At 43.6% G+C, this 14,128-nt stretch overlaps 1 protein-coding gene across 2 annotated transcripts in view; it reads right to left on the bottom strand.

Annotated features, from left to right (window-relative positions):
* The window catches only part of DOCK8 (dedicator of cytokinesis 8), a 193,897-nt gene that overhangs the window by 49,459 nt on the left and 130,310 nt on the right, over window positions 1-14,128 (bottom strand). For both annotated transcript variants that reach the window (XM_040417106.1, XM_040417107.1), the window contains 6 exons: window positions 13,578-13,691; window positions 10,573-10,728; window positions 9,865-10,004; window positions 9,116-9,285; window positions 7,657-7,796; window positions 306-488 (listed from right to left, as the gene is read on the bottom strand). In XM_040417106.1, the coding sequence (XP_040273040.1) occupies window positions 306-488; window positions 7,657-7,796; window positions 9,116-9,285; window positions 9,865-10,004; window positions 10,573-10,728; window positions 13,578-13,691 (903 nt within the window). The remainder of the gene's footprint in view (window positions 1-305; window positions 489-7,656; window positions 7,797-9,115; window positions 9,286-9,864; window positions 10,005-10,572; window positions 10,729-13,577; window positions 13,692-14,128) is intronic.

The raw sequence follows: 14,128 nt of genomic DNA, 5'->3' as shown, positions 1-14,128 counted from the left end.
TGGCAAACAGCAGGTGGCGCCATACAGATAGATTTCAGTGAATAACTCACTGGCTGTACTAAATTGTTTTATTACATGCAATTACAAAAGTCAGATCCAGGTTCTGGTTTGAAAAATGTAGAATATTTTTTTGTGGGACAACCCCTTTAAAAAAAAAAAGAATGAAAGGCTACATAATCCAGGCAAGCTTCACAAACAATAAGAGGAGAAAACTCACATCCAGTGTCCTAAAATAAAAGTAAAATAAGACTAAATTTTTTCTGTACTTCTGTGAATCAAATATAAAATGGAATCCAAAAATGTACCTTGTATTCAAAGCAGGAGACACACATATAGAGTAAATCAAGTATTCTGTTTAGCTGCAGCGTGGGTAGGTAGGCCAGCCACTTTTGGATGACACTCTGTTCTGTGTTTTTCATGATCCACAGGAAGCAGGTTAGTAGACTGCGGGTAGATTCTGGACTCAGAGTGGTGTACATTTTTAGAGGCTAAAGATAAGGAAAAATGTGTTATGCTGTTTATTGAATTTTTGCAATTGTACTATACCTTTTTTCACTGGTCTACAGTATGACTAGACTGACTATCTAAAGAAAGAGAGGTCACAGGTCAATTGCAGGTTTCCTCTTAAAGCAGTTGTCCCATTGTTTAATACTGATGACCTATCCTCAGGATAGGTCATTAGTATCAGATCTGTGGGGGTCCAACTCCTGACAGCACCACCGATCAGCTGTTTGAAGAGAACTGTCACATGGCCTAGGCGCAGGTCAGTGACATTCAAGAGAATGGGGCTGAACTGCAGTACCAAGCACAGCTGCTACCCAATGGATGGTGCTGTGCTTGGTGAGCTGCCAGGAGGCCAGAACCTCTTTAAACAGCTGACCAGAGGGGTCCCGGGTGTCGGATCCCCACCTATCAGATGCTGATGGCTTATCCTGAGGATAGGTCATGAGTTTTAAACACTCAGACAACACTTTTAGGCCTCTTTCAGACGGGCGTTGCGGGAAAATGTGCGGGTGCGTTACGGGAACATCCGGGATTTTTCCGCGTGAGTGCAAAACATTGTAATGCGTTTTGCACTCGCGTGAGAAAAATTGCGCATGTTTGGTACCCAAACCCGAACTTCTTCACAGAAGTTCGGGCTTGGGATCGGTGTTCTGTAGATTGTATTATTTTCCCTTATAACATAGTTTTAAGGGAAAATAGTAGCATTCTGAATACAGAATGCATAGTAAGATAGCGCTGGAGGGGTTAAAAAAAATAATAATAATTTAACTCACCTTAATCCACTTGCTGGCGCTGCCGGCATCTCGTCTGTCTCCTTCTTTGCTGAACAGGACCTGTGGTGAGCATTCATTCCAGGACCTGTGGTGACGTCACTCCGGTCATCACATGATCTTCTACCATGGTGATGGGTCATGTGATGGGTCATGTGATGGATCCTGAGATGACTGGAGTGACGTCACCACAGGTCCTGGAATGAATGCTCACCACAGGTCCTGTTCAGCAAAGAAAGAGACAGACGAGATGCCGGCAGCGCGAGCAAGTGGATTAAGGTGAGTTAATTTTTTATTTTTTTTAACCCCTCCAGCGCTATTTTACTATGCATTCTGTATTCAGAATGCTATTATTTTCCCTTATAACCATGTTATAAGGGAAAATAATAATGATCGGGTCTCCATCCTGATCGTCTCCTAGCAACCGTGCGTGAAAATCGCACTGCATCCGCACTTGCTTGCGGATGCTTGCGATTTTCACGCAACCCCATTCACTTCTATGGGGCATGTGTTGCGTGAAAAACGCAGAATATAGAGCATGCTGCGATTTTCACGCAACGCACAAGTGATGCGTGAAAATCAACGCTCATGTGAACAGCCCCATAGAATAGAATGGGTCGGTATTCAGTGCGGGTGCAATGAGTTCAACTCACGCATCGCATCCGCGCGGAAAACTCGCCCGTGTGAAAGGGGCCTTAACCACCTCCGGACCGCCTAACGCAGGATCGCGTTCCGGAGGTGGCAGCCCTGCGCACAGTCACGCATATACGCGTCATCTCGCGAGACGCGAAACTTCCTGTGAACGCGCGCACACAGGCGCGTGCGCTCACAGGAACGGAAGGTAAGAGAGTTGATCTCCAGCCTGCCAGCGGCGATCGTTCGCTGGCAGGCTGGAGATGTGTTTTTTTTAACCCCTAACAGGTATATTAGACGCTGTTTTGATAACAGCGTCTAATATACCTGCTACCTGGTCCTCTGGTGGTCCCCTTTGTTTGGATCGACCACCAGAGGACACAGGTAGCTCAGTAAAGTAGCACCAAGCACCACTACACTACACTACACCCCCCCCCCCCGTCACTTATTAACCCCTTATTAGCCCCTGATCACCCCTAATCACCCCTGATCACCCCATATAGACTCCCTGATCACCCCCCTGTCATTGATTACCCCCCTGTCATTGATCAACCCCCTGTAAAGCTCCATTCAGACGTCCGCATGATTTTTACGGATCCACTGATAGATGGATCGGATCCGCAAAACGCATCCGGACGTCTGAATGAAGCCTTACAGGGGCGTGATCAATGACTGTGGTGATCACCCCATATAGACTCCCTGATCACCCCCCTGTCATTGATTACCCCCCTGTCATTGATTACCCCCCTGTAAAGCTCCATTCAGACGTCCGCATGATTTTTACGGATCCACTGATAGATGGATCGGATCCGCAAAACGCATCCGGACGTCTGAATGAAGCCTTACAGGGGCATGATCAATGACTGTGGTGATCACCCCATATAGACTCCCTGATCACCCCCCTGTAAAGCTCCATTCAGATGTCCGCATGATTTTTACGGATGCACTGATACATGGATCGGATCCGCAAAACGCATCCGGTCGTCTGAATGAAGCCTTACAGGGGCATGATCAATGACTGTGGTGATCACCCCCCTGTCATTGATTACCCCCCTGTAAAGCTCCATTCAGATGTCCGCATGATTTTTACGGATGCACTGATAGATGGATCGGATCCGCAAAACGCATCCGGACGTCTGAATGAAGCCTTACAGGGGCATGATCAATGACTGTGGTGATCACCCCATATAGACTCCCTGATCACCCCCCTGTCATTGATTACCCCCCTGTCATTGATTACCCCCCTGTAAAGCTCCATTCAGACGTCCGCATGATTTTTACGGATGCACTGATAGATGGATCGGATCCGCAAAACGCATCCGGACGTCTGAATGAAGCCTTACAGGGGCGTGATCAATGACTGTGGTGATCACCCCATATAGACTCCCTGATCACCCCCCTGTCATTGATTACCCCCCTGTCATTGATTACCCCCCTGTAAAGCTCCATTCAGACGTCCGCATGATTTTTACGGATGCACTGATAGATGGATCGGATCCGCAAAACGCATCCGGACGTCTGAATGAAGCCTTACAGGGGCGTGATCAATGACTGTGGTGATCACCCCATATAGACTCCCTGATCACCCCCCTGTCATTGATTACCCCCCTGTAAAGCTCCATTCAGACGTCCGCATGATTTTTACGGATGCACTGATAGATATATCGGATCCGCAAAACGCATCCGGACGTCTGAATGAAGCCTTACAGGGGCATGATCAATGACTGTGGTGATCACCCCATATAGACTCCCTGATCACCCCCCTGTCATTGATTACCCCCCTGTCATTGATTACCCCCCTGTCATTGATTACCCCCCTGTAAAGCTCCATTCAGATGTCCGCATGATTTTTACGGATGCACTGATAGATGGATCGGATCCGCAAAACGCATCCGGACGTCTGAATGAAGCCTTACACGGGCGTTATCAATGACTGTGGTTATCACCCCATATAGACTCCCTGATCACCCCCCTGTCATTGATCACCCCCCCTGTCATTGATCAACCCCCCTGTCATTGATCAACCCCCCTGTCATTGATCAACCCCCCTGTCATTGATCAACCCCCCTGTCATTGATCACCCCTCTGTAAGGCTCCATTCAGATATTTTTTTGGCCCAAGTTAGCGGAATTTATTTTTTTTTTTCTTACAAAGTCTCATATTCCACTAACTTGTGTCAAAAAATAAAATCTCACATGAACTCACCATACCCCTCACGGAATCCAAATGCGTAAAATTTTTTAGACATTTATATTCCAGACTTCTTCTCACGCTTTAGGGCCCCTAGAATGCCAGGGCAGTATAAATACCCCACATGTGACCCCATTTCGGAAAGAAGACACCCCCAGGTATTCCGTGAGGGGCATATTGAGTCCATGAAAGATTGAAATTTTTGTCCCAAGTTAGCGGAACGGGAGACTTTGTGAGAAAAAAATTAAAAATATCAATTTCCGCTAACTTGTGCCAAAAAAAAATAATTTCTATGAACTCGCCATGCCCCTCATTGAATACCTTGGGGTGTCTTCTTTCCAAAATGGGGTCACATGTGGGGTATTTATACTGCCCTGGCATTCTAGGGGCCCCAAAGCGTGAGAAGAAGTCTGGTATCCAAATGTCTAAAAATGCCCTCCTAAAAGGAATTTGGGCACCTTTGCGCATCTAGGCTGCAAAAAAGTGTCACACATCTGGTATCGCCGTACTCAGGAGAAGTTGGGGAATGTGTTTTGGGGTGTCATTTTACATATACCCATGCTGGGTGAGAGAAATATCTTGGTCAAATGCCAACTTTGTATAAAAAAATGGGAAAAGTTGTCTTTTGCCAAGATATTTCTCTCACCCAGCATGGGTATATGTAAAATGACACCCCAAAACACATTCCCCAACTTCTCCTGAATACGGCGATACCACATGTGTGACACTTTTTTGCAGCCTAGGTGGGCAAAGGGGCCCATATTCCAAAGAGTACCTTTAGGATTTCACAGGTCATTTACCTACTTACCACACATTAGGGCCCCTGGAAAATGCCAGGGCAGTATAACTACCCCACAAGTGACCCCATTTTGGAAAGAAGACACCCCAAGGTATTCCGTGAGGGGCATGGCGAGTTCCTAGAATTTTTTATTTTTTGTCACAAGTTAGTGGAAAATGCTTATTTTTATTTTTTTATTTTTTTTCATACAAAGTCTCATATTCCACTAACTTGTGACAAAAAATAAAAAGTTCCATGAACTCACTATGCCCATCAGCGAATACCTTGGGGTCTCTTCTTTCCAAAATGGGGTCACTTGTGGGGTAGTTATACTGCCCTGGCATTCTAGGGGCCCAAATGTGTGGTAAGGAGTTTGAAATCAAATTCTGTAAAAAATGACCTGTGAAATCCGAAAGGTGCTCTTTTGAATATGGGCCCCTTTGCCCACCTAGGCTGCAAAAAAGTGTCACACATCTGGTATCTCCGTAATCGGGAGAAGTTGGGGAATGTGTTTTGGGGTGTCATTTTACATATACCCATGCTGGGTGAGAGAAATATCTTGGCAAAAGACAACTTTTCCCATTTTTTTATACAAAGTTGGCATTTGACCAAGATATTTATCTCACCCAGCATGGGTATATGTAAAAAGACACCCCAAAACACATTCCTCAACTTCTCCTGAATACAGAGATACCAGATGTGTGACACTTTTTTGCAGCCTAGGTGGGCAAAGGGGCCCACATTCCAAAGAGCACCTTTCGGATTTCACAGGTCATTTACCTACTTACCACACATTTGGGCCCCTAGAATGCCAGGGCAGTATAACTACCCCACAAGTGACCCCATTTTGGAAAGAAGAGACCCCAAGGTATTCGCTGATGGGCATAGTGAGTTCATGGAAGTTTTTATTTTTTGTCACAAGTTTGTGGAATATGAGACTTTGTATGAAAAAAAAAAAAAAAAAAAATCATCATTTTCCACTAACTTGTGACAAAAAATAAAAAATTCTAGGAACTCGCCATGCCCCTCACGGAATACCTTGGGGTGTCTTCTTTCCAAAATGGGGTCACTTGTGGGGTAGTTATACTGCCCTGGTATTCTAGGGGCCCAAATGTGTGGTAAGGAGTTTGAAATCAAATTCAGGAAAAAATGAGGAGTGAAATCCGAAAGGTGCTCTATGGAATATGGGCCCCTTTGCCCACCTAGGCTGCAAAAAAGTGTCACACATCTGGTATCCCCGTACTCAGGAGAAGTTGAGGAATGTGTTTTGGGGTGTCTTTTTACATATACCCATGCTGGGTGAGATAAATATCTTGGTCAAATGACAACTTTGTATAAAAAAATGGGAAAAGTTGTCTTTTGCCAAGATATTTCTCTCACCCAGCATGGGTATATATAAAATGACACCCCAAAACACATTCCCCACCTTCTCCTGAGTACGGAGATACCAGATGTGTGACACTTTTTTGCAGCCTAGGTGGGCAAAGGGGCCCATATTCCAAAGAGCACCTTTCGGATTTCACAGGTCATTTTTTACAGAATTTGATTTCAAACTCCTTACCACACATTTGGGCCCCTAGAATGACAGGGCAGTATAACTACCCCACAAGTGACCCCATTTTGGAAAGAAGAGACCCCAAGGTATTCGCTGATGGGCATAGTGAGTTCATAGAACTTTTTATTTTTTGTCACAAGTTAGTGGAATATGAGACTTTGTAAGAAAAAAAAAAAAAAAAAAAAAAAAAAAATCATCATTTTCCGCTAACTTGTGACAAAAAATAAAAAGTTCTATGAACTCACTATGCCCATCAGCGAATACCTTAGGGTGTGTACTTTCAGAAATGGGGTCATTTGTGGGGTGTTTGTACTGTCTGGGCATTGTAGAACCTCAGGAAACATGATAGGTGCTCAGAAAGTCAGAGCTGCTTCAAAAAGCGGAAATTCACATTTTTGTACCATAGTTTGTAAACGCTATAACTTTTACCCAAACCATTTTTTTTTTATCAAAGACATGTAGAACTATAAATTTAGAGCAAAATTTCTATATGGATGTCGTTTTTTTTGCAAAATTTTACAACTGAAAGTGAAAAATGTCATTTTTTTGCAAAAAAATCGTTAAATTTCGATTAATAACAAAAAAAGTAAAAATGTCAGCAGCAATGAAATACCACCAAATGAAAGCTCTATTAGTGAGAAGAAAAGGAGGTAAAATTCATTTGGGTGGTAAGTTGCATGACCGAGCAATAAACGGTGAAAGTAGTGTAGGTCAGAAGTGTAAAAAGTGGCCTGGTCTTTCAGGGTGTTTAAGCACTGGGGGCTGAGGTGGTTAAGGTGCCCAGATACCTTCAATAGCTGTTGACTGAACAAGCGACTGACAGCTATCTTCCCCGACTTCCCTTAGGGTACTTTCACACTAACGTTAAAGTTTTCCGGTATTGAGTTCCGTCATAGGGGCTCAATACCGGAAAAAAAATGCATCAGTTTTGTCCTAATGCATTCTGAATGGAAAGCAATCCGTTCAGTATGCATCAGGATGTCTTCCATTCTGTCCTTTTTACAGTATTTGGCCAGAGAAAATACTGCAGCATTTTCTCCGTCCAAAATTCCCGAACACTTGCCGGATTGCCGGCATTAATTTCCATTGAAATGTATTAATGCCGGATCCGGTACCAATTTTGGTTCTGTATTTCTACAGAAAATTACAGGACTCTTATAACTGGTAGACAAATGCATAATAGAAGAAAATGGTGATGTGTAGACTTATAGGTAAATTGCACTTACAACTGAAGACAGAGTCAGTGGTGAAGACTTAAGACCAAACTGGTTTCCTGCAACTGCCATTGCAACATTCGGGTTTATCAGATTTGGAGTCTCTGGTTCTTCATCTGTACTGCGTGTTTTTCCAGTCTTTGAGTCTAAAACTTTTAATCAATAGACTAATTAATCTATATGCACCCAAATCAAATAATATATACATATATATTTGAGCTGTAGATGCATATGTCAAGCATATCAAGAAACTAATCTATGTAAAGTTCTCGATAAACATATTTAGTTATTCCTATGCAGTCATAGGTCTATTAAAGTGTATTACAATCACATAAGTGTACCCCCTGTCCGCATTTTAAACCATGTAAAAACAACTTTATAATCATCTGTCAATCAGCTTCCTTTATGCCCAAGGGGTGGTTTTTCACATCTCTTTATGCCCAAGGGGTGTTTTTACTCCTACCTTCGTGCCCAGCCGCGCCTCAACTGTCGCTTCCTAGCGCGGCCCAGCTCATTATTATTCACTGGCTGGGCGGCTTTTACAGTCCCCGATCCTCCCAAGCCGGCGCAGGCGCAGCAGGAGACGCTGGCATTGAATAAGGGACGCAGGCGCACTGCGAGTGAGGGTGCCGGGCAAGTTATCCGGCGCACGCGCAGAAGGTACAAGTGAGTTCAATGCCAGGGACTCCTGCTGCATTGAACTCACTTGTACCTTCTGCGCGTGCGCCGGATAACTTGCCCGGCACCCTCACTCGCAGTGCGCCTGCGTCCCTTATTCAATGCCAACGTCTCCTGCTGCGCCTGCCAGCGTCTCCTGCTGCGCCTGCGGCGGCTCGGGAGGATCGGGGACTGTAAAAGCCGCCCAGCCAGTGAATTATAATGAGCTGGGCAGCGCTAGGAAGCGACAGTTGAGGCGCGGCTGGGCACAAAGGTATGAGAAAAAACGCCCCTTGGGCATAAAGAGATGTGAAAAACCGCCCCTTGGGCATAAAGGAAGCTGATTGACAGATGATTATAAAGTTGTTTTTACATGGTTTAAAATGCGGACAGGGGGTACTCTTATGTGATTGCAATACACTTTAATAGACCTATGACTGCATAGGAATAACTAAATATGTTTATCGGGCCTGTCAGTGTCCCTTTAAAACGAAAGAAAAGAAACCTGTGCCTCTGGTGGCACGAGTAGAAAGACAGCTATCCGTAAGCTACCTTCCAACTGGTGTCACCAGAGGCACAGCTGTCTTTCCTTCTTTCTGGTAAGGGAGCCGATTTGCATACCGTTTCCCAGAGGAGCATTGCATGGCCTACAAGACTCCTCAAGCCCACAAGGCTCCACAAGAAGAAACAGTACCACCCAGATCCTCAAGATACTAATCTTCAATACATTTGTGAAACATTTTACAACAGTCTAATTTTGGTGCAATGTGTGTCTAATTTCACACCCTTGAGATTTCTACCGAAATATAGTTACCTGAAAAATCATGTAGCTGAGGAATTGCATCTAAAATAGTGCTGACCAAAGGCAAATATAGAGCAGCAATTTTATTCTTTATCTCCATTTTCTGACAGCGTGGATCCAGATCATGTGAACTCAGAAGATTGTGTATAGAATTGATGGCCTTTCTTTGCACCTTACTGATTCTGGGAAAGTAAAATATATTATTCAATTAATCTTCTGATGAGCTGTATAGTTGTAATACTTTTATCTTTAGTATTGAATAGTGGGTCATACAATGTCTGCACCCCTGTCTCACTGGCTTCCTATGGATTTGATCAAGGTCTACTATATGTACAAGATAGTAAGATGAGCTTATAAGTCCCAGCAAAGACAAATCAACCTCAAACACAATTAAGTTATAGTGCATATTATCAGCAGGAACAACCTTATTAAATCAGGCTTAATGCCAGGTGGAGTAGATCCTACTGAATAAACCAATAACTGTCTTATGATATTCTTTTGTGCTGTTCAGGTGAAAATTAGCAATTTATTAATAAGTTAATTATGTATTTGAAGCACTGAGGGGAGAGCGCCCGAATCCCTTGGAGCATCAGAGCTCCCCTTGATTGACAGGGTCAGGCATCTTTTTAAGAATTAACCCTCATTAGGAAAAAAATTGTGTGTAAAATAATTTTAAAACATTGTGTGACAGTATATTATTATATAGTGGGATACAGTAATAAGTATTGATTGTGCTCTGTATGTATATAGACTGAACAAACCCTTCCGCTTCAGAATCCAGTGCAGCATCCAGTTCTGTCAAGAGGAGTCCAGTTAGGAAGTGTTTTTGGCGGAACTCTGGTGAGAGGTCAAACATGCTTGCTATTCTATGATCCTGGAAGCTAGAGCAGGAACTGGAATTCTGCACAGGAAAAATAAATCCAATTAAACTTAAAAACTTGCCATCAATTCTAGTTTGCAAAGTATCTAAAACAGTTACTTTTCCGGGATTTTCATATCGATGGCCTATCCTTAAGATAGGTCATCAATATGAGATTGGCAAGGGTCCCAGGGCTGATCAGCTGTTAGAGGAAGTCACAGCGCTCAGCGGAGCTCCGGTGAGTGCCATAGCCTCCTCACAGCTTACCAAGCACAGTGCCATATATTCGATAGCAGCTGTGCTTGGTATGACAGCTTAGCCCCATTCACCTAAGTCACTGGCCTAGGAAGAGACCTAAGTTCTCATGGATAGCCGCAGCCTTTTCATACAGCGGATCATCAGGGGTCTGGGAAGTGGGACTCCCACCAATATCATATTGATGACCAGTCCCTAAATCTTAATAATATTTTTCTGAGATTCTTCAAGGGGGAGGAAACAAAATCTAGGAGTGTTCAAGTCCACACAAGAATAAAAACTTGGTGGCTGCCATGGATATAAAAACAGAGCATGGAAATACTTAGATTTTAAGTTACTTATTTTTTATTGGTACCTCGGAAGAAATGGAGGGACATGGAGAAGCTGGTGTAGATGATGATGCCACAAAGAAGAGGTTTAGGTTAAGATAATGCTCATGACTGCACAGAATCTTTAGAAATTCTAGTCTCAAAGAGATAAGGGTTGGTAGAGAATTCAACTTGCTTGACAACTGGAAAACAGAACAGAATAGATTATGTACTAAGACATATTTACAGTATGCAACCGTGTGAGATGAGAGATTACTACATACCATATTAAAACCATACTCATTAGGATAGAGTTTTAATATTTTATATACAAAAACAACTGACTTATTGGTCCTGCATGAGAAGAATACCATCATAGGAGTTGGTTTGGATGAATCCTCAAGTGACCTGGGTGGGTGCCATAAGATATTAACAGACACTGATACGGTCTAATCCAACTAAATGGCAGGATGTACAAACAATCCACATGTATAATAACATCATTAGTGAATGACCTATAGAACAATAGTCATCAGTTAAGCCGATTGTGATGGTTTTCACACTCAAATGAGTAGTTAATTGAATGGCACCATTATACTCCCCTGGGTCTGTAACCTCCTCCTGACAAGGGGCTATTATGTACTTATCTCCCCATTGGGCTTATCTTCATTTTCTAGGTTCAGCTTTGGCTGTGAATACATCTTGTGACAACTGGCAAGATTGTGTACCCTTTGATCAATGTCCTTTTCTTCCTCTACGTGTATTTACAAGCATATGTCAAACTGAAATGTATTGCAATGTGTTACTTCTGGAAATTTTATACAGTCTTCACTTTTTAACCATTTATTTTGCAGCATCCTGAAACTTAAACTATGCACTTAAATTAAGGAATAAATATGAACTGTTCATAAAAAAAGTGTTTCATAAATTATACAGTATTTTTTTTGGGGGGGGGGGGTTTGATCCTTTCTACCAGCTCAGATGCAATAACTCGTGAGTGCGTAGCTCCATACACTTCTCATGCACCAGTGACGTACAGTCACATCAAGGTGTGCAAAGGGGTTAAAGAGGTTAGCCACTTTCTGGAAACTGTTGACCAATGTGTATGTGTATATGTAAGATGATTATATGGCATTTAACATAGCTTTTATTGATATTCTGCACCATATACACTGCTAAAAAAAGAGAGAACACTTAAACAACACAATGTAACTCCAAGTCAATCACAATTCTGTGAAATCAAACTGTCCACTTAGGAAGCAACACTGAGTGACAATCAATTTCACATGCTGTTGTGCAAATGGGATAGAAAACAGGTGGAAATTATAGGCAATTAGCAAGACACCCCCAATAAAGGAGTGGTTCTGCAGGTGGTGACCCCAGACCACTTCTCAGTTCCTATGCTTCCTGGCTGATGTTTTGGTCACTTTTGAATGCTGGCGGTGCTTTCACTCTAGTGGTAGCATGAGACGGAGTCTACAACCCACACAAGTGGCTCAGGTAGTGCAGCTTATCCAGGATGGCACATCAATGCGAGCTGAGGCAAGAAGGTTTGCTGTGTCTGTCAGCGTAGTGTCCAGAGCATGGAGGCGCTACCAGGAGACAGGCCAGTACATCAGGAGACGTGGGGGAGGCCGTAGGAGGGCAACAACCCAGCAGCAGGACCGCTACCTCCGCCTTTGTGCAAGGAGGAACAGGAGGAGCACTGCCAGAGCCCTGCAAAATGACCTCCAGCAGGCCACAAATGTGCATGTGTCTGCTCAAACGGTCAGAAACAGACTCCATGAGGGTGATATGAGGGCCCGACGTCCACAGGTGGGGGTTGTGCTTACAGCCCAACACCGTGCAGGACGTTTGGCATTTGCCAGAGAACACCAAGATTGGCAAATTCGCCACTGGCGCCCTGTGCTCTTCACAGATGAAAGCAGGTTCACACTGAGCACATGTGACAGACGTGACAGAGTCTTGAGACACCGTGGAGAACGTTCTGCTGCCTGCAACATCCTCCAGCATGACCGGTTTGGCATTGGGTCAGTAATGGTGTGGGGTGGCATTTCTTTGGAGGGCCGCACAGCCCTCCATGTGCTCGCCAGAGGTAGCCTGACTGCCATTAGGTACCGAGATGAGATCCTCAGACCCCTTGTGAGACCATATGCTGGTGCGGTTGGCCCTGGGTTCCTCCTAATGCAAGACAATGCTAGACCTCATGTGGCTGGAGTGTGTCAGCAGTTCCTGCAAGACGAAGGCATTAATGCTATGGACTGGCCCGCCCGTTCCCCAGACCTGAATCCAATTGAGCACATCTGGGACATCATGTCTCGCTCTATCCACCAACGTCACGTTGCACCACAGACTGTCCAGGAGTTGGCAGATGCTTTAGTCCAGGTCTGGGAGGAGATCCCTCAGGAGACCGTCCGCCACCTCATCAGGAGCATGCACAGGCGTTGTAGGGAGGTCATACAGGCACGTGGAGGCCACACACACTACTGAGCCTCATTTTGACTTGTTTTAAGGACATTACATCAAAGTTGGATCAGCCTGTAGTGTGTTTTTCCACTTTAATTTTGAGTGCGACTCCAAATACAGACCTCCATGGGTTGAAAAATTTTATTTCCATTTTTTTTTTTTTTGTGTGATTTTGTTGTCAGCACATTCAACTATGTAAAGAACAAAGTATTTCAGAAGAATATTTAATTAATTCAGATCTAGGATGTTATTTTTGTGTTCCCTTTATTTTTTTGAGCAGTGTATTTCTATATATTTCTATGCCCCCTTGTTGGCTAAGTCTTGGCTGCTGATGGAGGGTTATGTAACCAGGTAAGGCTGCATTCACATCTACAGCAGCAGATGCGACAGGCTGTATGCGACAGGCTAATAAATAGCTCAGGAACAAGGGAAACCAGATTTCTGACCAGAGATGACATCACTGAACATTTAAGTAACACACAGAACAAGTGCAGGACTATGCACCCACGTTACATTCCAGAATATGTCCTTTTCAATATGTACTGTATGTTTCTATTGGCACTTGATGAAAGCTTAGTTTTTGTACCTGATTGCAGTAATGTTTGATGAGATTGAAAACAAAACCACGATCCATCAGGGAAAGTAGATCATACAAGAAGAACGCCAGGCTTATGTTCATTTTCTCTGCATGTTCTGTCTCCTGAAATAATAGACGAGTCATTTACTTAGGTATTTAGTATGAGCTGGTTACGTCCAGGAATTCTGGGTACTTATATGGTATATTCCCTATCATTGTATGCCGGGACAGTTTGAAGACATTTACATGGGATCTGTCAACTCCGAAATGCCCCTCAAACTGAAGTAAGCAGTGTATAGTGTAAATGACGCTGAGAAACTATTAAGTAATTTGTATCTTCATACAAACTTGCATTCTGATGTTGTGCTCTGACAAACCGGCAGTAATATGCATTGAAAGGACTCCTGAGCTCACACATATAATGGAGAGGACTCCAGGAGGAATCCTCTGAATACATTTTACTGCTGGTTTGTTGGAGCTCAGTGTTGGAAGTATGAAGATACAAATTACACAACTGGAGTGCCATTTACACTATACAATGCTTACTTTAGTTTCTGGGG

This window comes from Bufo bufo, chromosome 2, assembly GCF_905171765.1.
Source record: "Bufo bufo chromosome 2, aBufBuf1.1, whole genome shotgun sequence".
Lineage (NCBI taxonomy): Eukaryota > Metazoa > Chordata > Amphibia > Anura > Bufonidae > Bufo > Bufo bufo.
This window is presented reverse-complemented; position numbering and strand designations above follow the sequence as displayed.